The sequence below is a fragment of the Gossypium hirsutum genome, chromosome D04, assembly GCF_007990345.1.
Source record: "Gossypium hirsutum isolate 1008001.06 chromosome D04, Gossypium_hirsutum_v2.1, whole genome shotgun sequence".
Lineage (NCBI taxonomy): Eukaryota > Viridiplantae > Streptophyta > Magnoliopsida > Malvales > Malvaceae > Gossypium > Gossypium hirsutum.
The window spans coordinates 39,515,392-39,539,064 of NC_053440.1; the positions used below are offsets into that span (position 1 = coordinate 39,515,392).

Here is a 23,673-nt window from a genome sequence, read left to right on the forward strand (position 1 = left end):
GGCGTCAAGTGTGGAGACTAATAAACAATACTGATACTCTCTGCTTCAAGGTTTTCTCTTCAAAATATTTTCCTGATGGCAACATTTTTAATGCTAAAAAGGTGGACAAAGCGTCTTTCACTTGGACAAGTATTGCGACAACGGCGGAAGCGCTTAAAGATGGCTTTGGTTGGCAGATTGGAAACGGCGAGAAGATAAATATTTGGGATGATAATTGGGGAATGGAAGGGCTCAATGGGGATGTTATTATAAGCAACACTCGAAAAAGAGATGGAAAGAGTGTGAAAAATCTTTGGCATGTGGAATGGAGGTGTTGGGAGGTTAATAAAGTCAGACACGCGTATGGACAAGATTGGGGGGATAAGATTTGCAATATTCCCATTGGAGGGGAGGGCCAGGAAGATAGACTGATATGGTTTCATAACCCTTACGGGTGTTATACTTTAAAATCTGCCTATTCATGGCTGTTGCTGAAAGGAATGGGATACGGCCCTCACAGGTTCCTTTGGAAAGCATTATGGAAGCTTGATACTCTACCGAAGATCCGGGTTTTTGCGTGGAGGGTGGGGCATGAAATCCTCCCCACGAACAGTAAGATCGCCTCTATCAGACAGGATTTTGACAAGGGATGTCCTCGATGCGGAGTAGAGACCGAAACTGTGTTACATGCTTTAAAAGACTGCCCAACCTCGAGAGCAGTTTTGTCGATTGGAGGGTGGTCCAGGAGCTTTATTTCTAAGAATTACGATCACTGCATTGATTGGTTGGAAGACTTGATGCGGGTCCTTGACAAAAGAGCTATGGCCGACTTGATAACAACCCTATGGAACTACTGGAATAACAGGAACAACTTTATCTTCAGGGGAAAAGAAGAAGAGGCTAAGCAAATATGGGAAAGAGCTAACAACTTGACCAAGGAGTTTCAAATATGCAATATGATGAACGAGCCATTAATGTCACAGAACGTCGTGGAGAAAAAGTGGAACAAACCTCCAAAGGGATTTATTAAAATAAATTTTGATGCTACTGTTGGTGAAAATAGAATCGGGTACGGGATGGTCGTCAGAGATGAAGAAGGCTTTGTTCTAGGTGGCGGCGGGGGTTTCAAAGAGGGTGGGATGTCGGTGGAAGAAACTGAGTGCGTGGCCTTCGAAGAGAGCATTAAAGTGGCGCGCAGACTACAGTTAAAAAACACGTTCTTTTTAAGACCGACCATGTGGGGTTGGTCAACAGACTAAACAATTTAGTCAATGACATCACTACAATTGGCGCACGAATTAAGGATTGTGCTGCTGCCTTTGAATTTTTTAATTCTGCCAATTTAATTTGGGCCGAACGGTCTTGTAATAAGGTGGCCCATTTACTTTGTAAAAAAATGTATAGCGAGGCCGAAAACAATTTGTTCGAATTGGATTATCCGCCGGAAATCCACAATGCTGTAATTTGTGATGTTTCATAATTAATCTTAGTTGACCTTTGTGGTCGTTTTTGTTTCAAAAAAAGATTTTATGGCATGTTAAATTATAATGTTTTTTATTATTGAATTGCAATTTAATTAATTTAATTAAATTGAATCGAGAATGATATTCTGATTTTGATTTTGGGAAGAGACGAGGAACAAGGGTGTATCGATGGTTTTGGAGTAAGTGGTGGCGAAGGAGTTGGGTGTTTATGGGGATGGATAGTGGACATGGATTGAAAAATTATAGCCTCCCCCTAATTACTCTTCCCTTCTTTACCCTGGTCCTGTACCTGTACCATATATAGTTTACGTATCTATTTCATGCGCCTTTTATTTATGTTTATGCCCTGTAAACTTTTTTTTTAATATTTTGATTTAATAATTAATAATACAATTAAAGTAATTTCATTATGGACAAAGACAGCTTGAATTGTTTTGTTTGAATAAATAATTGTTTTAGAAGAGTTGGTCTGTACGTATTCAAAGGAACCAGAAGCTAAGAAGTTGGCTCCTACCTCTTGAGCTTTACTACCTAACATACATGATACATATGCAAATTTCTAGTAACATGGCGTCCACTGCTCAAAACTATATACAAAATTAAACCAATGGAGATCTCACTGTTTGACTGACCTCTAATTCGATATTTAAATTATGAAGCTCATATATTATTGGGTACATATAAGTCTGAAAGTATTTAGTCCAATGCAAGAAAAACCAAGACCTTAAACCTTATTGCGAGCTACATATTCTATTTCTATAAATATGAGAACCTATTTCTTAACTAATGCATCAGAAGTTGGAAATTGCTGTCATTGGTTACCAATACATACTCGTATCCAAGACTTTCCGATCTTTGTATAAACTCCTCCATCTCGCTCTTCCCAACTTGAATTCCGACCAACACATTAGCTCCTGTTTCACCCTGTTGGATGAAATAAAATCAGGATTAATGTCTTGTTCTAAAGCACAACCCATTAGAATTGAAAATTCTCAGCAAAGTTTTTCTTGGATGCTAACCTGACCGCGGTAATGGAACAAACTAATATTCCACTGTGGACTAAATGTGTCTAAGAACTTCATCAAAGCACCAGGCCTCTCCGGGAAAACAAATCGGCATAGAACCTCGTTTTCTACATTCAATCTGCCTCCCATCTGAAAGAGATGATTAAAAGAATTAACAAAGACAGCATATATACAATCATCACAAAGGAGGGAAATTTTGTTAAAATTAGTAATTACCAAATATCGCAAGTGATCTTTAACCAAATCACTTGCTGTAAGATTGTAGGTTCTAAGTTGAGAAGATTCCAGCCTCTGCCTCATTGCTTCAAGGTCAGAAACCATGTGAACGCCAACACTGCAAACACTCATGGAAGATAATATAATGCCCTCACTTCAGTTCACATATTTCAGACTACCCAATCATCTTGACTGGGACTGAATTTCTCAATAGAAAAAAATCAAAGAGATGGAAATGAAAAGACAAGTAACTTATTGAATAAGGTAATGCAAGAATCTAAAACACTATTCCTCCAATAAGCAGTCCTTTTGGGGTGGGCAACTCTCCCAATACAAATGAATTAGTAATTTCAGAATGATCCTATGTCAAGAACCCCTTAATGTATTTTTAGTCTAAAGGCTATGTTATTTGAAAGGAAAGTAAACTACATTTAAGCCACTAAATAAGGAGAAGACATCAAAACTACAATTAAGTCATTAACCAGAGAAGATAGAGATGTGTTGAACTTGTAAAGCAAATCATCCCATCATTTTGGCCACAATCTTATCTATAGGATCAAGGGTTAAGTCAAACCCCATGTAAGACATATTAGCCAGCTTTTTTTCCCACATGCACGTAATCTTCTAAATTAGGTAAGTATAGGTGGTACTGTATTTATTCACCCTCTTGCAAATTTGCCTTGTCCTCAAGGCAGAAGGGTGGAAACTGATCAGCAAGATTCCCAACTCACCTCCTCTATGAGTGATGAAGCCAAGTAATTCAAGCGTAGGATCTCCTGAGTTCTAAAACCAATGATATGCTATATATATTCTGATTCTACCATCAATTCCCAATCAGCATTGATGGGTAGAGGAGCGGGTGTTGTGACTTTGAAATCTTCTCTAGCAGGACAGAGAAGTAAAACATAAAACATAGGATGGACTTTAGATGACGAAGGCAGCTGCAATTCGTGTCACTAGTGTTGTCAAGGGCGCAAGGCACATTCTAGGCACTAGAACCCTTAATTGTCTCAGGTGCAAAAAAAGTGGCAGCCTGACTAGTGAAATGTATACATGTCTGAGTTCTTGCAAGTCTGTGTATATATAATATTTAAAGCTTAAGATATATAGTAAACTCTAAAGTCTAATCTAGTTTATCTGCATAACATGCAAATTTTTTATTGGTCAATATGTATGGTTTCCTTATGGTCGATTTTTGTTGTTGAATGGTCAAATATGAGAAGTATAAAGTTTGATATAATTCCCCTCTTAGTAGTAAAGGTATATCAATGAAAACAGTAAAAGATAAAACAAATTTAATCAGGTGTTTTTTATCCTTATTGCCTTACAGAAAAAAAAAAAAGAAGCTGTAGCCACAGATTGATAATCAAGGGTTGCAACAGGTTAGTTAGAGCAAGAGATTGATACTTGTTCTGCTAGTAAGCCAAGCAATTTTGAATAAAAATTCACATCCCAGTTCAAGTTGTAGCCAGAAAAAATTGGTTGACACCTTTTAAGTGTTTTTAAGTAAACATCCCATAAGCAAATTGTGAGCTTCCACCAAATTTTATCTTTTATAGTGGGAGAATCAAGAATTACTAATCGAGATCTATAGAAGTGGTTGATCAGTCATTTGAAAGTTAGAATCTGCAGATGGGTCTTTAGTGAGTTGTTCCATGATTTGTTTAGCCTCGAAGAGCTTCTTGTAACTTGTGAAATCCATGGGAACTGCTAACTTGTGGAAATCAATGGGAACCATCATTGTTCATTAGTTGAAATTCTATAGTCGAGGAGAAACTTACAAGCTGCAATGATCAACCTTAACAAAAGAATGGGAATCCAAAAGAAAAAATGTGCCATTCCAGCACTAATAATTCTCGATCACAAGTATATTTAATCTAAGAAAAAGAAAGACGCTTGCTGAAATAGGCAATTGGATGATCTTGTTGTAAAAGGATTACTCCAACACCAGCTATCGAAGCATCACATTTAACATAAATTGCATTGAGAAATCAGGTAAACATAACACTACTACCATAGTTAATGCTTCCATCAGTTGGTTGGAGGCAACTTCTTTAGTAGGTGACCAGTGAAACAGTCTTTTATGCCATGGTTTTGCACAAATCATCCGTAGTAATCCGAAAGTCCCAAGAATTCTAAGTCCTTTCATATGTTGTGGGGTTGGTCATTGCATTACTACTCGGTTTTTTTCATGGATCAACAACCACGCCTTTCTAGGATACCACATGGCGTAAAAAACCAATTTGTATCTACCCAAATAAACACATCTTTTGAATTGGCAAAGAATGAGTTGATGGAAAGCAATTGCAAGGCAACATAGATGTGATCTTGGTGTTGCTGACTACTAGAACTATAAATCAAAATATCATAAGGAAAAAACTTGAAGAGGTATGGTAGAAACAAATCATTCATGGTAGCTTGGAAAGTGGCATTGGAGCGGCCAAAAAGCATAACCACAGATTGAAAGCGAAAAGCTATTTTGTAAATGTATGACGGGTAAATGCGAATTTGGTGATATGGTCTTAAATGAAAGCGAAAAGCTATTTTGTAAATGTATGACTGGTGAATGCGAATTTGGTGATATGGTCTTAAATGAAAGCGAAAAGCTATTTTGTAAATGTATGACTGGTGAATGCGAATTTGGTGATATGGTCTTAGATTTGGGGTGTGACATTTGTCAAGGTGGGATGCAGATTCTAGGAATATGAGTTCGATCGAATTGAGTAAAAAATTTTCAAGTTAATCGAGTTCACGACTCCTGTTTTATCGTCGTAACTCAATTTGAAATTTTTTCGAATCAATTCGAATGAAATAAAATTCGATTCGAGTAGAATCTAATCGAGTGAAATTGTTCGAGTTAAATTAAAAAAATTAAACATGTCAAATAAAAATATTGTTACAATATAACTAATTCCATATTAGAGCACATAAATTTGAAATCATATATATTTGAAAAATTTTTCAAAACAAAATAAAAAAAATTTACTTGAGTATCATAAATTTGAATCATTAATTATGTCCCAAAATTATTATTTAAAAAAATTGAAATCTTAAATTTTTTATATTTTTTAGAATTTTTTAATTTTTTATAATTTTTTTAAAAATATAAAATTTAAATTTTTGAAAATTATTTTAAATTTTTTTTGTAACTTTTGGTGTAAGAGACCAATTTGCTTATTTGCAAAGTTGATAGGAACCAAAAGGATATTTACACCAATTTATTATTCAAATTGTGAAATTCAACTCAATTCAAACTCAACTTGAGTTATTCGAGTTTATTCGAATAATTCAAATAATTCGAATAACTCGATTCGATTAACTCGAAATTTGAAATTCTTTTCGATTTTTCGAATTGAATCGAATTTTGCTCACCCAGCGGATTCGATGAAAACTAGTGCAAACTCTTAAAGAAGAGATTGAATAGGAGATGAAGATTCAAAGGTGTTATCTAGCACCTTAGAAATTATGTTAGAAACGGATGTTATTTGATTGGCTGGTTGAAACTCCTTGCAACTTATATGGTTCGCCATCAAGAAAATCATAAACATTTCATTCCTATTTGCCTGAACTGAGTTCAAAGATGCTAACCATTAAATCCCCAAAACCAAATTCTTGTCACCAATAAAGTTTGTTAGAAGTCTTGTGTGATAGGCTTGGCAATTGCACAAAATGATCTTTGCAAATTCAATTACACAACTAACGATTTCACCATCTCAATTTATACACTAAAAAGGAGGATTTGTTTGATTATGAAAACAATAGAAGAGACGAAGAGAAAATTGTTGGATTTCATCTCTATGGTGAGCCTATATATACAAGTTTACATAGTCTAAAAGTAGGAAAAAGGAAACAAGTCAAATCAAATCCTATACTAGAATTAGGTGTAATATCATATACATAATCTCTGCTTAAGAATTTGTAACACTCCCACTTAATCTAAAGCGTAGATGTTGATCATATCCAGCTTGTTACATAGGTAGCCAACTCAATTACCATTCAATACCTTTGTGAACAAATCAACAAGTTGTTCTCCTGACTTCACATAGCCAGTGAACAAGTGATAGTTGACCTTGATGCTTTGATTCTTTCATGATAGATTGATTTCGAGGCAATATGAAGAGCAACTTAATTATGGCACCAGAATTTTGCTAGTGATATATGCTCCAATCCAATTTCAATTAACAGATGTTAAAGTTTGATTCTTTCATGATAGATTGATTTCAAGGCAATATGAACAGCAACTTAATTATGGTACCAAAGTTTTGCTAGTGATGTATGCTTCAATCCAATTTCAATTAACAGATGTTATATCCACATGACTTCTCACGTAAATTGTGTCATAGCCTTATCTCTAGTTTCAACCTCAATAGAAATACAACATTCTACTTCTTACTCATTCATGATACTAAATTTCCACCAAAAATACTATTCAATAGTAGACCTTTTATCAATCATAGATTCAACAAAATCAACATCTGCAAAAACACTTAATATGAGTACACCCATGATTGTTGTATACTATGCCATGCCCTGGCGCTCCTCTCAACTAACATAAAATCCGCTCTAATCTTGCCCAATGCTTGATTATGTGGACATAAATTGTCTTATCATTACTTACGACAAATGCAATATCTACACGAGTTACAATGAGGAAGTTTGATTTCTCAACTACCACCTTATATCTTTCAAGATAATTATCATCTTTTGTAAGATGCACATTAGGTATCGTTGGAGTACTGCAAGGTTTTGCTGCCAACTTTCAGGTATCTGTAAGTACATCAAGAATGTACTTCTCTAAAATAGAAAAATTCCCTTTTGCTCCTTGTGACTTCTACCCCCAATAAATACTTCAACTACCTCAAATCTTTCATGTAAAAATCGATATAGAAGAAAGATTTGATAGGAGAGATTCTTGCTACATCATCTCCTATAATGACGATGTTATCAACATACACCACAAGAAGAATAACGCCAAGTATTGATTGTCTATAGAAGGCTAAGTAGTCACATTTGCTTTTTTTGAGCCAAAACTCTTGAACTACTTCGCTAAATTTGCCAAATCAAGGCCGAAGATTGACACAAAATACTGTGATGACCCACCCACCTACAAATCCTTCAAAAACTAATTATCCCAGTGCACTCAAATAGAGATGAAATTATAATTACCCAACAAATTGAACCAAACAGCAAGCAAATAGGCTCTAAGCAGTGTGCAAACAGTAATGAAAAAAAACCCCAAAAACACCAAAAATCTTTTAGCGTCACCTCCAATCGAACACCCAACCACTAGGTTTGAGTCAGGATTGTGTGTCAATGTCTACGCAAAAAACTGATGAACATGTGATTTCCCACGTGTCGGCATGTGAAGGAGGCTCGTGAAGCTTTCGCAGACACATGAACATCATGCAGCCTTCAAGTCGCCAAATATTCCAAATAGTCTAAAAGAGGAACGAAATTTAAAGAAATCAAACCAAATTCTATCCTAGAATTAAGCCTAATATCATGTACATAATCATTGCTAAGAGTCTGTAACATATTAGAAGTGCAAGTTCTTCAACTATAGCATTAGAGATGAAATTTTGGGTTGAGCCACTGTCAGCCATTATGATAACTTCACAAAGTTCAATTTTCCTTGAAGCTTCAACGTAGCAATTGCAGAATTGCCCAAAATGGTAAGCAAGGGAATCTCAACCATGTCAACTGTGGCTGTCACACCTCGACATCTAGTATCTCATCAAAGTTTTCTTGGTCTTTTACAATCTCCATGAGAGAAAAACTTGTGGGTGTGCATCGATGTCTTGGTGCAATTTTCTCGTTATACCAAGAACAAAGACACTTGTTCAATCAATTTTGTTGTTTAGATCCAAAAGATTGTGCTTGCAAGGATTCAGCCATAGCATGCATAATCTGAAAATTACCTCTGTAATTAGCAAGAACAATCGAGAGAGAAGTGTTATCCCAAGGTTTTAAAGCTTGCGTAAATGAGTTTTCGAGCTTTAGGTTGGTTCAGGTGGATATGGTCCAATCAAGCCTTTTGTTGCTACAATTTGGTATTAGCTTGTGTTGAAGTTAGTTTCCATGCAACACATGCAGCAACAATAGTGGCCATGTAGGTCATATGCAGCAAAGAAGCAGCACATGAAGGCAGCAACTGGAGCTCGACAATGCTGTCCAAATTCAACTAGTTTTGTTTGATTAAGTTTATATTTTTTAACTTAGTTCTTATAGAACTTAGTTGGTAAACTTTTGATGTAATTTTCGATGATTGATTGACTGAAAATTCAGCAATGTAACTTATGCAAGCTGATTAACAATTTCCAATGTATTAAGAGGTGTTAGGTAGTTGATTAGGTGAAAGTTTGTTTGATCTTCAAGTTGACTGGTATATGTAATGGCTTCATGCCTTATCTTTGAATGTTAATGAAAAATTCAGCTTGCTTTTTATCCAAAATTCTCTCATTCTTTTCCACTTGCAAAACATTGTTCTGCTATTGTTTCTTCCCCAAGCCACGAGGCTTGCTGTTCAAGCAAGGCTAAACCATCTTGCTTACTTCCCTTAGCACCAACAATTGGTATCTAGAGCCTTTGTCTTAGAGGACCTGTTGTAGCAAAACCTTAATTCGAATGGCTTCTTCAGGATTTTCTCCAGCAGCCCCACCAGTCTTCAATGGAGAAGGTTTTCATATATGGCTGGTCAAGATGAAGACTTACCTGCAGGCCTTTGATCTGTGGAAAATTAACACCGGTACTGAGCCAGCACCACTGGGGGCCAATCCCACGGTAGCTCAAATCAGACAACATGTTGATGAGAGGACCAAGAGGCACAAAGCCATGTCCTGTATTCAAAATTGTGTGTCAAATGTCATCTTCACCAGAATTATGGCCTGTGAAACTCCAAAACAGACCTGAGACTAGCTTAAGAAGAAATTTCAAGGCACAAAGAGAACAAGACAACAACAGCTATTAAATTTAAGGAGAGATTTTGAAAACTAAAAGATGAGGGAAGAAGAAACTATGAAGCAGCATGTAGATAGAACCATGGCAGTGGTTAACAGTATAAGGCTACTTGGTGAGCGCTTTGATGAGGCAAGAATAGTGGAGAAAGTTCTCTACTTTGCCTGAGAGATATGAAGCAAAGATATCCTCTTTAGAGAACTCAAGAGATCTTGCTAGTATCTCTTTGACCGAGCTGATTAACACCTATGCTCAGGAACAAAGAAGAACTAGCAGGGCTGAAGACCATCAGGAAGGTGCTTTTCAAGCCAAGGCCAGAGAGGCCTCGAGCACCAATACTCATAAAGGCAAAAAATTCTGGAAAAACAAGCCTAAGCCTGATGCTGCAAGAAGTAGTGACCAACCCTGCAAACATTGCAAGAGGTGGTCATCCAAAGGAGAGATGCTGGTTTAGACCAAATGCTGTGTCTTGCTTGGCTAGTAAAAAAAGTGCTCAAAAGGCTGGTTATTGGGCAGTGGCTACACTAACCACATGTCACCAAATGCATCTTTGTTCAAAACCTTGGACAGAAGCGGCAAAACTAAAGTCAAGGTTGGAAATAATCAGTTCATAAAGGCTGAAGGAAAGGGGGATGTGTTGATATGCACTCCCACAGGCAACAAAGTCATCTTGAACGTGCTTTTGGTGCCTAAAATTGATAGAAATCTTCTCAGCATAGCTCAACTGCTTGAGAAAGGCTACTCAGTTATGTTCAAGAAAAAGCAGTGTCAAATTACTAATCCAAGTGGATCAAGTCTCATGACAGTCACCATGACTGAAAAATGCTTTGAGGTTCATTGGCCAAGTGACTCAAAGTCAGCTTACACAGCCTCTGCTGATGATTCCAAGCTTTGGCATCAAAGGCTTGGACATGCCAACTTTAGATCGATGGCTCAAATGATCAGTGAAGGCTTGGCTGAAAATTTCACCAACTCAGTGAAGGATAATGAAGTTTGTGAAGTATGTCAGTTAAGAAAACAAGCAAGACTGCCATTTCCTACAAACACAGCCTGGAGAGCCACAGAAAGACTACAGCTGGTGCACACTGATGTGTGTGGCCCAATGAAGACTGAATCACTCAAAAAAAACAGGTACTTCATTCTTTTCATTGATGATTGTACTAGATATTGCTAGATTTTCTTCATAAAACACAAGTCAGAGGTAGCTCAAGTGTTTATGAAGTTCAAAGTTGCAGCTGAAACAGAAACAGGATGCAAATTGAAGTCTGTAAGATCAGACGATGGAACTGAGTACACCTCAGCTCAGTTTGAAGTCATCTGCAATGATGCTGGTATCAAACACCAACTAACTAATGTCTATACTCCTCAACAAAATGGAGTCAGTGAAAGAAAAAACAGAAGCTTGATGGATATGGCCAGGTGTCTGTTGTTTGAGAAGAAACTGCCCAAAACCAGGTGGGCTGAGGCAGTAAACACTGCTGTTTACCTTCAGAATAGACTTCCAACCAAGGCACTTGCTCACAAGACACCTTTTGAAGCTTGGTTTGGATTCAAACAATCATTGGCTCATCTAAAAACCTTTGGTTGCTTGTGCTATGCACAAATACCAGCAGTAAAGAGAGATAAGCTGTCAAAAAGGGCTCAGCTAGGTATCCTAGTAGGCTATAGTTCAGTCAAAAAGGGTTACAGGATCTTGGATCCCTTAACAAATAAGATTCAAGTAAGCAGAGATGTGATCTTTGATGAAAAGGCATACTGGAATTGGGAAAAAAATGAGCCAAAAGCTATTTCAGAAGAATTAATGCCTGATCAGACTGAACTTGAGCAACTTAGTCCTCAAATGGACATTGATGATGTGCCTGTCAAGGGCACAAGGCTCTTGGATGAAATTTATGAGAGAGCACAAGTTGCCACTATTGAACCAAGTTGCTTTGAAGAAGCTGAAGCTGATGAAGGCTGAAAGCAAGCTATGGTTGATGAGATCAACATGATTCAGAAGAATCAAACTTGGGAGCTAGTTGAAAAGCCTGCTGATAAGAAGACAATTGGAGTAAAATGGGTCTATCAAGTAAAACAGAATGCTGATGGCAGTCTGAACAAGCTGAAAACTAGGCTTGTTGTCAAAGGTTTTAGCCAAAGGTATGGCCTAGACTACATGGAGACTTTCGCACCAGTAGCAAGGCTTGACACGGTCAGGATGATAGTTGCTCTGGCTGCTCAAAATCAGTGGACCATTCATCAACTAGATGTGAAGTCAGCATTTCTCAATGGCTTCCTGGAAGAAGAGATTTACATCGAGCAGCCTGAAGGATTTGTTGTATCTTGCAAGGAACACTTTGTGTACAGGCTCGAAAAGGCTTTATATGGCCTGAAGCAAGCACCTAGAGCCTGGTATGCCCGAATTGACTCTTACCTGCTCAGTATGAAATTCGAAAGAAGTGTTAGTGAACCAACACTGTATGTCAAGAAGAATCAAGCTGAAACACAACTCATCTTATCCCTCTATGTTGATGATCTCTTAGTGACAGGAGGAGACAAAAGTCTGCTGTTTGACTTAAAAGATAAAATGATGATGTTTGAAATGTCTGATCCAGGAAAAATGAATTACTTCCTTGGAATGGAGGTGAAACAAACTGAAAAAGACCGTAAGCCAATAAGTAGACCAATGGCTGTTGGTATGAGGCTATCAAGACAAGGAATTGGTGAGACAGATTGTGAAACAATGTACAAAAGCCTCATTGGTAGTCTGCTATATTTAACAGCAACCAGACTCGATATTATGTTTGTTGTTAGTGTACTATCAAGATTCATGAATTGTTGTAATGATCAACATTTTCAAGCTGCTAAAAGAGTCCTGAGGTATATCAAAAGGACAATTGGCCATAGTGTGTTGTTCAAAAAGGTTGAAAGCATGAAGCTAACAGGCTATGTTGACAGTGACTGGGCTGGTTCATGTGATGATATGAGGAGCACATCTGGATAAGCTTTTAGCTTTGGATTAGGCATGTTTTCTAGAGCTCTAAGAAAAAAAATCTTGTGGCACAGTCAACAGCAGAAGCTGAATATGTTGTTGCTACAGCTGCAATTGCTGTGAATCAAGCCATATGGCTTAGAAAAATTCTAGCTGACTTAAACCAAAATCAAAAGGGAGCAACAGAGATTTACTGTGACAACAAATCTGCTATTGCAATTGCAAAGAATCCCATTTTCCATGGTAGAACGAAACACTTCAACATCAAGCTGCATGTTATAAGGGATATGGAGCAAGCTCATGAAATCGAGCTGGTTCATTGCAATTCAGAGGAGCAAGTTACAGACAATTTCACCAAAGCACTCAATGTGTCAAGGTTTTTAAAACTGAGGAAGCAACTAGGTGTTACAAGCATGGAAACTAAGGAGGAGTGTTGAAGTTAGTTTCCATGCAACACATGCAACAATGGTGGCCATGTAGGTCACATGCAGCAAAAAAGCAACACATGAAGGCAGCAACTGAAGCTCGACAATGCTGTCCAAATTCAACTAGTTTTGCTTGATTAAGTTTATATTTTGTAACTTAGTTCTTATAGAACTTAGTTTGTAAACTTTTGATGTAATTTTTGATGATTGATTGACTGAAAATTCAGCAATGTAACTTATGCAAGCTGATTAACAATTTCCAATGTATTAAGTGGTGTTAGGTAGTTGATTAGGTGAAAATTCGTTTGATCTTCAAGTTGACTGGTATATGTAATGGCTTAATGCCTTATCTTTGAATGTTAATGAAAAATTCAGCTTGTTTTTTATCCAAAATTCTCTCATTCTTTTCCACTTGCAAAACATTGCTCTGCTTTTGTTTCTTCCCCAAGCCACAAGGCTTGCTATTCAAGCAAGGCTAAACCATCTTGCTTATTGCCCTTAGTACCAACAGCTTCGCCTCAAATAGAATGGCCAAATTCATGTCTTTGTAGGCATTTTTCAGCTACTGGATCCTAACATCAACCTTTAGCTCCTCTTTAGGCTATTCAAAAGCACCCTAGAAGGCAATGATCGGCCCAATTTCACTAGCAAAGATCTTTTGGAGAATTCTTATCCATATTCTCAGAGAGATCTTATTTGTCATATACTACAAAGATGTTCATCAAGATTTTAGAACGTTGACCGACCATAGTTTTCTTGCAATGCCTTCAAAAGCTCCTCCTAGTATAGTCAAGTTTGCTCCTAGTTGATCTAAGAAAATAAGTCGAGAACATCACCTTTGAGATGTATAAAGGTAATGCCAACTTTAGTTCCTCCAATCACAATCATCAGTCATTGTCTTTCTATTATTTGCAAAAGGGATCCCATTGCTCGAGCATTTAATACTGCTAATTCTCTAATTTAAAAGCGATGGCACTTAATTGTTGGGCAATGGAATCAAAATTTGAATTGGTTGGTGGATTAGAGTTTGGGCTGGATGGATCATTTTGGAGATAAGATAATCCAGTGTTAACCATGATGGTCATTTTGCTATGAAACCAAAATGATAAGGATTGAATTTCTCAATAGAGATAATCAACAAAGAGATAGAAAAGAAAAGCTATAACGACTCGAAAGTCAGTGGTATTAGAAAATGTGGCTTCAAAACCTTGTTTTTGTAAACCAGAACCTTAAATATTATTATTAAATATCTTACAGAGTATTAATAGAAGTGAATTAATTTTCAGTCAAGAAAATTCATGGAATTAGTGCTTAATTTTAATGTAGGAACTAAATCGCAGAAGTGTTAAAATTTCAATTGTTACTAACTATTAATGTAGAACGTGAATAAAGGACTTTTGAAGCAATTAGATCAATGAGTTATTAGTAGTGGACGTAATGAAGCATTAAAAATATATATATTGGATAACATAATATTAAATTAAATTAAATAAAACATAAGAAATAAAACACATTTACATTAGTGGAGAGTAAGAGAAAAACAACTTTGCTATTCACTTTCCAAAAATTCAAAGCTTAGGAGAAAGGGAGAAGACGTACGGCTAAGTTTTTCAAGGTTTCAAACTCTAATTTGGTTAGTACAATTGAGTTTTTTTCTTGTAAATATTATGTTTTCAGAATCCCAATAATCCAAGCTAGCTGACCTATGTCATAATTTTCAATACTGTTAAAGATTGTGAATATTACCATTGTTAGATAGTTGAAACTTTTAGTAATATTTTAATAAATTTTAAGATTAGTATAAAAAAATGACTAAATTGTAAAGTCAATTGATGATGTGTAATAGGGACTAAAATACATAACTTGTGATGTAATTGAGAAATAGGAAGCCCTATAGGGACTCTAGTGAATTCGACATTAGATTTGGGGGTTAAATGTGAAAATTATGTTAGTCCCGATTTAGGAGACTAAATCGAATAAAATGCAAAAATTACATAAATTAGCAATTGAATGTGAAAATGATATGTATTTATGTTAATTCGTAACTAAGGTTGACCTGAAATCCTCAAAACGGAAAGAAAAAGATAAAGTCATAGACAAATAGCTCAAAGTTTACTGTTTGTATTTCTATAAAACTTTCCAATTGCTGCATTTATGAATTGCATTGCATGGTAATAACACAAGGTAAGCTAGAAATGATAGAACGAGCTGAATTAAATCAATTCGATTTAATTTTCTTGATCGGAACTAAATTGAATAAATTTAAAAATCTGATATATTGTTATAATTGTACAATTGAAGTTTATTTGTGATGAGTTGTGCTGAAACATATGTGATTTGATGATTGGTTGATGAAATTATGTTGTGAAATTGAGAAATTGATTATTATAAATTGAAATAACGATGATTAGTGGATATCAAATTATAGATTCAAAAATGTAAAATTTGACTGTATAACGAGTTATATATTATGACATGTAAGTAGTCATATTAATTTGCACTTGAACTCGCTTTTGTTGATTCATGCATTACTTGATTTATATTATGATTTAAAATTCTGATATAGAAACACCACTGAGCTATACTCAACGTATAAATCTATTTTTCGTGCGCAGGTTAGGAATATTCCGGAGTATGATATGATCATTTTGGGTCTTGACATGTACCTAAGAAGTCTTTTGGTTATTATGACCATTTTGCATATTGTTGACATTTTGGTATATATGATGATAATAGTTATGTTGTTGATGTTTTGATATGTTGCTTGAGTTATATGCCTAATGTTCTAATGATTGAGAAAATATCATGTTATGTGATGTGTTTTAGTTGATGCTTGAAAATAATATGATGGATGGTATGCTTAGGTTATGCCTTAGAGATGAATTGGTAAGTTTGATGTTTATCCCTATGCTCTGCTTGAAAAGATTTGGTAGTACAAGTACTTAGGTTATAAGGGTAATATGAAAGAAAATGTGAAATGGTTGAATGCATACATGTTTGGCTAGTTTTGAATTGTTGGTTTAGGTGTCAATTATGGCATATTTGATTAGGCACTTAAGTTGATTGATTTAATTGTTGTTTTTGGCATGAATTTGGTGTTTTTAAATTGGTTGAAGTATGATAAATTTGGTTGCTTGTGTCATGAGTAAAGTAGGGATTTTAAGCTTGCATTGAAAGGTATTTCCATATATACACGGCCTAAGACATGGTTGTGTGCCATACACAGGCTTATGACACGACCGTGTGGTCTAGAAATTTTTAGGTGATTTTGGTTCACATGGACACAGTTTATTACACAGTCCAATGACACGGCCATGTGACCCATCTCACACGGGTTAGCTCATGCACACAGTTAGGGAACATGACTGTGTGTCCCCTGTTTGCAAAATTTTCCCACCTTTTTTATTTAATTTTAAAATGATCATTATAGTTGTTTGCTTAGTTTTAATCTTCCGTAAGCTCGATATTAACTTGAAATTGATTGATATACATGATATACTCGTTCGTATGAGATAAATTGATATCTTTTTTAGATTTTTGATTTATAAATTGTTTGTAAATGTTTGATATTTTTTATAGCACCTTATTGCTCGGGTCCAATATACCGGGTAAAGGGTGTTACAAAAGTTAAGTAATTTATTGAAAAAGAAAATGATATAGAAAAGATTTGCTTTTATACCAAAATGATAAAGATTGGGTTTCTCAATAGAGATAATCAATAGAGAAGGACCTTGAGCATTATTTTTTCAATAAGCAGTTTGTATAGAGTGGACGGCTATCCCAATACAAATTAACTAGTAATTTCAGGATGGTCCTAAGTCTAGAACCCCTTGGTGTATTCAACCTAACCTAAGGGATTATGTTATTTGCAAGGAAAGAAAACTACAGTTAAGCCACTAAATGAGAAGATACTAAAACTACAATTAAGCCATTAACTAAGGATAAGATGAGATATGTGTTGCCCTAGTAGAGTGAATCATCCCATTATTTCGACTACAATCTCCTCTACGGGATCAAAGATTAAGTCAAACTCCATGTAAGACATACAAACCTGCTTTTTCCCAGATGATTGTGATCTTCTAAAACAGGAAAGTATAGATAGCAACGTATCACATCCTTCAACTATTAAAATGCAAAAGAACATCAAAAGAAAAATAACATACAAACGCATGATCTTTTTTATCTTGTCATCAAAAACTGCTAACTAACCTGAACAAAACGACAGCCGCTTTATCAGAACTAAATCTATATTTGAACTCGGTGATATTCATTGGTCCTACCTGTCAATCCCAATAGTTAATGGGTTATCAGATACTGTTATTTAGTAACACAAATGAAGAAAGTGGAAAATTTATAGAAAAGTTAAAAGATATTAACTTGCAAGAAAATACCAGTTCACAAAATTGTTTAAAGCTTCCAGGCTTCTCTGCCAAAATGGTTGCAAGAACTGCCTCTTGTTTTCTACCCACATTAGCCAGTTCGGTAACCACTCTAAGCTTATCAAAATTCATGTTCGCGCCACTAGTTATAGCTACAATGTTCTTTCCTTTCAAACCATAATATTTGCAATATGCTTCAGCTCCTGCAAGAGCTAAGGCACCTGCTGGTTCTAGAATGCTCCTCTTCTCTTCAAACATGTCCTGCAACACAAGCACTATAGCAGTCAATCCTAACCATTCAAACAATCTGTGTGACAATTAATTGAGTACATCAGTCATCCAATGAAAACCAATCATATTAGTCATAACGAACAAAGAAAAGAGAAACAAGGAGAGAAAAACATCATAAGGGCTTCTAACATCTAGAAGATTGCGAATAAATAATTTAGAGAAAAAATTGTATCCCAAAAAGGAAAATAGCTCATCAGAAAACTGCATCTAAAATTGAATTTCACATTAAACATGCAAAATACGAGGAAACTAACCAGAACCAAGTTACCTTTATATGAAGAACCAAAGGCAAATCCTAATTCCTAAAATACAACTTCTAGAATCTAAATAAAACCAAAGGTACACCACATTTAAACTTAAAGCCTGACACTTTGTTTCAAATTAAGATTTTATGAAATGATGTCAACGTTTCAGTGTGTGGGGCCAAGCATAGAAAAAGGTCAATGGTAAACATTGAATCTAATTGATAATTTTCATAACATCTCTGTAGCTTAACCTTGGATTAATCAATTTTTTTCCATCCTTATCCATTTTCAAGTATAAGCAAAATAAAGTTTGAGAAACTGAAGATGTAAAAATTGATTATCGTTTTGTATTTTAACAATTGGGATGAAAAAATATATATTTATCAGCCAAAGCAAATCAATGCAAATTTTTAACAACTGGGATGAAAATATATATATTTATCAGCCAAAGCAAATCAATGCAAATTTAGGAACATGAAAATCATACCTTTATAGAGGCACAAATAGCATCACGGCTTACAAGAACAACACCATCGACCAATTCTCTACATAGACAGAAGGTTTCTTCACCAACTTCCTTAACAGCTACTCCATCAGCAAATCCTCCAACCTTGTCCAACATCACTCTTTCACCATGATGCAACGACAATGCCATTGCATTTGCATCAGAAGGCTCCACTCCAATAACCTTCACCTGAATATTAAGACACCAGAAAGTAATGTGGATGAATTATGTCATGCAACAACGAACAAGCTCAGTCATACAATTTCAAACAAAAATAAATAGAGAGAGAGAGAGAGAGAGAGAGAAAACAAAACCGCAAATTGCCTAAAACATTTCGTTTCTAAATCATTTCATGAAAAACACACTAATTGAAGCAATCTACAAGGTAACAAATTTTCACTTCCAAAAAAAGGGGGGGGGAGACATAACCCTAAAAGTGAATTTCCAACAATATAACATAAGTTTCAATCAAGGATGTAACAGGTGTGCTGGATGCAGGCCTCTTGTAAGATCATAAATGAAAAGAAAAAAGAAGTTAGAGCTGAAAATAGATAAGAAAACCTTCGACTTTCATCTAGTGTATTAAGAGATTCTCAATGTACCATGATCATGAGTTCAACATATCGAGAATTTAAGTCCACTCTAGTTTTTTCTACAAATGCATATAATCATATTGGTAGTCCTATAGTTATCTGAGTTTGAACAAGACCAAGTTCTGAATATAATTAATTAATCAAAGGCGCTATGTATCAAATTAAAATTAGGCAACGCAAAAAGTATAAAGTAGCGTTAGAAAAGCTTGCTCGCCTATTAATTTCTAAAGACTGGAAAATGAGGCATGCTTCTAAGTCTTAAACTATTCTAATTTATCTATGTCTGTAAGGTGAAATTGTCATCAATACATAACATTCAATTGAAAACTTTCCTAAGTCAGCTTCTATGAAGACCTTAAGCATCCGACCAGGGACGCCTATTATGATATGTCAACATAATTGCCAAGGTCAGATCAAGTTATCTAGCAATTAGCAACAAACTAAATTCCCAACTTTAACAAAAACCAAATGAAATTTCAAGTCTTGAAATATATATGATGATTCAAGGCTCGAGAGTAATAAAAAAGGAAAGAAACTGAATACATGAAGTGGCAAGCGCTTGTCATCTACAAAGAATGAAAGAACTCCAAGCTCCCACGCAACATTATGCAATAGTAATGTTTACAATAAGAAACCACATACCTCTGGGGAAACCCTCTTTACATAAGCAGCAATGCCAGCTATGAGCCCACCGCCACCAACAGGAACAAAGATTGCATGCAATGGGCCTTGCATTTGGCGCACAATCTCCATTCCAACAGTACCTTGTCCCATGATAACGTCTGGATGATCAAAAGGGGGTATAAAGGTACGACTTTCCTCTTTAGCCCGCTTTTTAGCATATGCTTGTGCCTCATCATAAGAATCTCCAACGAGAACAACAGTTGCACCCAACCTCTCAACAGATTGCCACTGCAAAAAAAGAAACCCACCATTCAAATTAAAAAATCCTACAGACGGCACAATTGATACAAGAAACTTCACAAAGAAATACCTTAATTTCAGGAGTTGTAACAGGCATAGCGATAACAGCATTGCAACCAAGCTTCTTGGCAGCCAATGCAACCCCTTGGGCATGATTTCCTGCTGATGAGCAAATAACCCCTTTTTCTAACTGCTCCTTCGTAAGCTTAGCCATCATATTATAAGCTCCACGAAGCTTAAAAGAGAATACCTGAAAATACCGAACATCAAACAAGTAAGCACTTGATCAGAATATGGAAAATAAGGAACTGCAAAAAAACAAGTAAGGTACTCAGGTCTCTATTTCAAATACGATTAACTAGAAAGTAAAGTGTTTCCATTTTGGCAAGTTATTAACATACTCCACGATAGAACTAAAATTCAACTACAAAAATGTGAATGCTTACTCATAACACTAAGTATCTGAGGGCACATAAATTAAAAACAGAAAGCGCTAATCCAAGCAGAAATAAAGACTCCGCTAAGGTTTAAATAAGTAAAAGCAAAATCATAGAATATAAGATGTCCCAATCTCCCACCACCACCACCATTAATCATAGAAACAAATTTCATTATAAATGAAAAGCCAAAAGCCATAAAGACAAAGAAGTCTATCACATTTCAATAAATGCAATGCAGAACAAAAAACTACTTCAAAAAGAGTGCAAAATTTAAAAGAAAAAGGAACGTTGGAATCATTAAATAATGCACAAAAAGGTTCCATTTTTTAAAAACGGAAAGTTTTCTTACCGGCTGCAAATCTTCTCTCTTGAGCCAAACTTGATTACCCAATCGTTCAGACAACTTAGTCGCCAATTGTAACGGCGACTCTATCGCCACATCATAAACTTTGGACGACAATATATTCGTTAAGTATTCCATCGCATTCTTCACGTCGCCTTTTCCTTCGTCCACTGAACGTTCTGGAACCGCACCTAAGTACCCTGAGGGATATTGCAGGGAATTGGCAGACACCCTCGGCCGATCGGAAGGCGCCACCACGAAACCTTGCGACGGAGACGAAGCGACAGTGTCTTCGCTAGAAGTAAGGGTCGGGGAAGAGACCTCAGCCGTCGGTTTTGACACAGAGACTCTGATCCGATGGGCGATACATTTCTTTGTAAAGTGTGGCCCAATGAATGATGTACGTAACACCGTCTCTGTACGGTGGAGTAGCGTCGGTTGAGGTGGCGCGAGGCGGAGACCCTCCATCAGTTCCTTTTTCTTTTTCTTTTCTTTTTTTATGTAATAAAACCGTGATGTGTTTGTGAGGCGTTGAGGCGGCTTTGCCCTTTGGAGGGATTTTGAACCTTTTATAGGCTGAAAGAAGAATATTGGAGTGGGGTGTTCTCTTCCGTTTTGGCGCAATTTTAGTGTTGAAGAAACGGAGCCTATAAAATAACGCCACGTAGTCTCGGTGACGAAAGGCTGTCACTTTATGGGACGAGGTTTCGCTTCACCGCGGGTGACCTCTAAATGAAACATCAAACCAGAGACGGGCTACGTGGAAACAAATATGGAGTTAGCTTCATCTTATTTTAGGTAAGCTTTGAACTTGTTTTATTAGGTCAGCTTTGAAGTAATTTGCTGTTGGAATTTCCATATTTGGGTTTTTATTTTAACAAAAAAGTTAAATTAACGAACACAATTCTAATAATTTTATTTTAGATCATGTGATCCGTTTGAATATATATGTAATAAGTTTGTATATTTGTGTGATGCATAAATTAACTATATTTATCAATATAATTATTTTAAAAAATGAAAATTTAATCTTAACAAAAAAAATTAATAATACAGATTATTAGTATATAAAATATATGTTTTATTATGAAGATTGAAAATATTATATTAAAATAATTATAATAAATAAAGATGTCAATTGTTAAAATAAATCAAAAATTTTGGATTTGAAATATTATAGTAAATAGGATTGTTAATGTTTTATTATAAAATTTTATACTAATAAATAAATTAATTTATGAAAAAAATATAATTGATAGTAACAAAAAGAATTTTATTATATAAATAATAAAAATAAGATTTTAAAAAAAGACTTATAAATTGTAATATATGAATAATAATTAAGTTATATTTAAAGTAAATTATCTACTATAATTTTAAAAAGTAAAAGAGTAATTTATCTAAAGTGAAAATAAATTATAATTTAAGCTATTTAATTTAAAAATAAATATTAAAAATATAAATATTCTTACAATAAAGTTTATTCTTTTAATTTTTTTTATTTTTTCCAAGTGATTTGGCATTTGATAATTCATAACACGGACTTAGTTAAATATTCTAAGTTAGTAAAAAGGTATAAATAATTAAAATTTCAATTTATTCATATTTTTAAGTTGGTGCCTACCATTTTATGAACCATTTTAAGTTGGTGATCATATTTTAAACAATAAATAAATGAATAAAATTAATCTTGTTGGAAAAAAAATCCGATTTGAGAACGGTTTTTTGCATAGTAGAAATTTAAAATTTTGAAAATCAATCTGGTTTGTGATATTTATAACAATAAACCTTAGACCGAAATCGTACATGTGTTTCCGGATATGCGGATCCTTATTTTTTTCACTTTCAACCAAACGATCTTCTTCGCTATTCTTATTGATTTGTCATAATTTAATATGGCAAATTAGGCTTTCCTCATATACTTGAGGAGCTTGTTTTCAAGTACAGTAGTGTCATTTACATAGTTTTTTTTAGTTTTTAGGTTTTTGATTTAATAAGTGAAATTATCTCTTTTTACTTATTTTGAGACCCAATCGTGTCATTTAATAATTGGCCAACCATGTCATTGGGTGCCCTAAAATTCATTTGAGTGTTGTAGGTTTAGGGTCAAAGGTTTGAAATCACGCGAAAACTTCACCAAGGCAAGGGTATCACGATGTCAGGGCTCTGGAATAGCGATACCTTCACCAATCCCGGGACTAAGGCATTTGTAACACCTCTTACCCGGTCCAGTCGTCGAACCTGAGTAATGAGGTGCTACGAACAAATAAAAAACACTTACAAGAAAATTATAATTTAAAATCTAAATTAATTATCGAGCATCAACCATTTATCGAGCTTATAACAGGTTAAAACTAGGTAGGCAATTAATAGGGATTAAATTGAAACAAATTTAAAAAGGAAGGAAAAATCTGCATACATGGGTTACATGGCCGTGTCCCCTGGCCATGCACGAAAGCTTAGCCCGTGTGTGAAAACTCACAAGGTCGTGTCACTAAAACCGTGTACAAGAGTCGAACCCGTGTAAGATAGGCTACACGGTCGTGTGCATGGGTCACACGGCCTTGCGGATAGGTCACACAGCCTTGTGGATAGGTCACACGGCCATGGGTGCAAACCGTTAACTCTTTGTGGTCGTGTGCAACAAAAAAAAACCAAAACTCACAAGCCACACGACCATGTACTAGGCCGTGTGTACCTGGAAATGCCTTACATAACAAGCTTAAAATCCCTACTTCACTTATGATACAAGCAACCAATTATATCATACTTCAACCAATTCAAAAAAGAAAAAAAAAACACCAAATTCATGCTAAAAACATAATTTAAATCAATTAACCTACTGCCTAATCAATATGCCCTAAATGGCACATTCATCAACAATTCAAAACTAGCCAAA

General features: G+C 35.4%; 1 protein-coding gene across 1 annotated transcript; it reads right to left on the minus strand.

Annotated features, from left to right (window-relative positions):
- Nucleotides 1-2,062: 2,062 nt before the first annotated feature.
- LOC107899512 (threonine dehydratase biosynthetic, chloroplastic) lies at nucleotides 2,063-21,498 on the minus strand. Its single transcript, XM_016825246.2, has 9 exons — nucleotides 20,781-21,498; nucleotides 20,062-20,241; nucleotides 19,710-19,979; nucleotides 18,457-18,663; nucleotides 17,446-17,694; nucleotides 17,264-17,334; nucleotides 2,705-2,822; nucleotides 2,483-2,617; nucleotides 2,063-2,387 (listed from the first exon to the last, which is right to left on the minus strand). The coding sequence occupies exons 1-9, from the start codon at nucleotides 21,240-21,242 to the stop codon at nucleotides 2,247-2,249; spliced, it is 1,833 nt and encodes a 610-aa protein (XP_016680735.1). The 5' UTR covers nucleotides 21,243-21,498; the 3' UTR covers nucleotides 2,063-2,246.
- Between the last annotated feature and the right edge of the window lie 2,175 nt (nucleotides 21,499-23,673).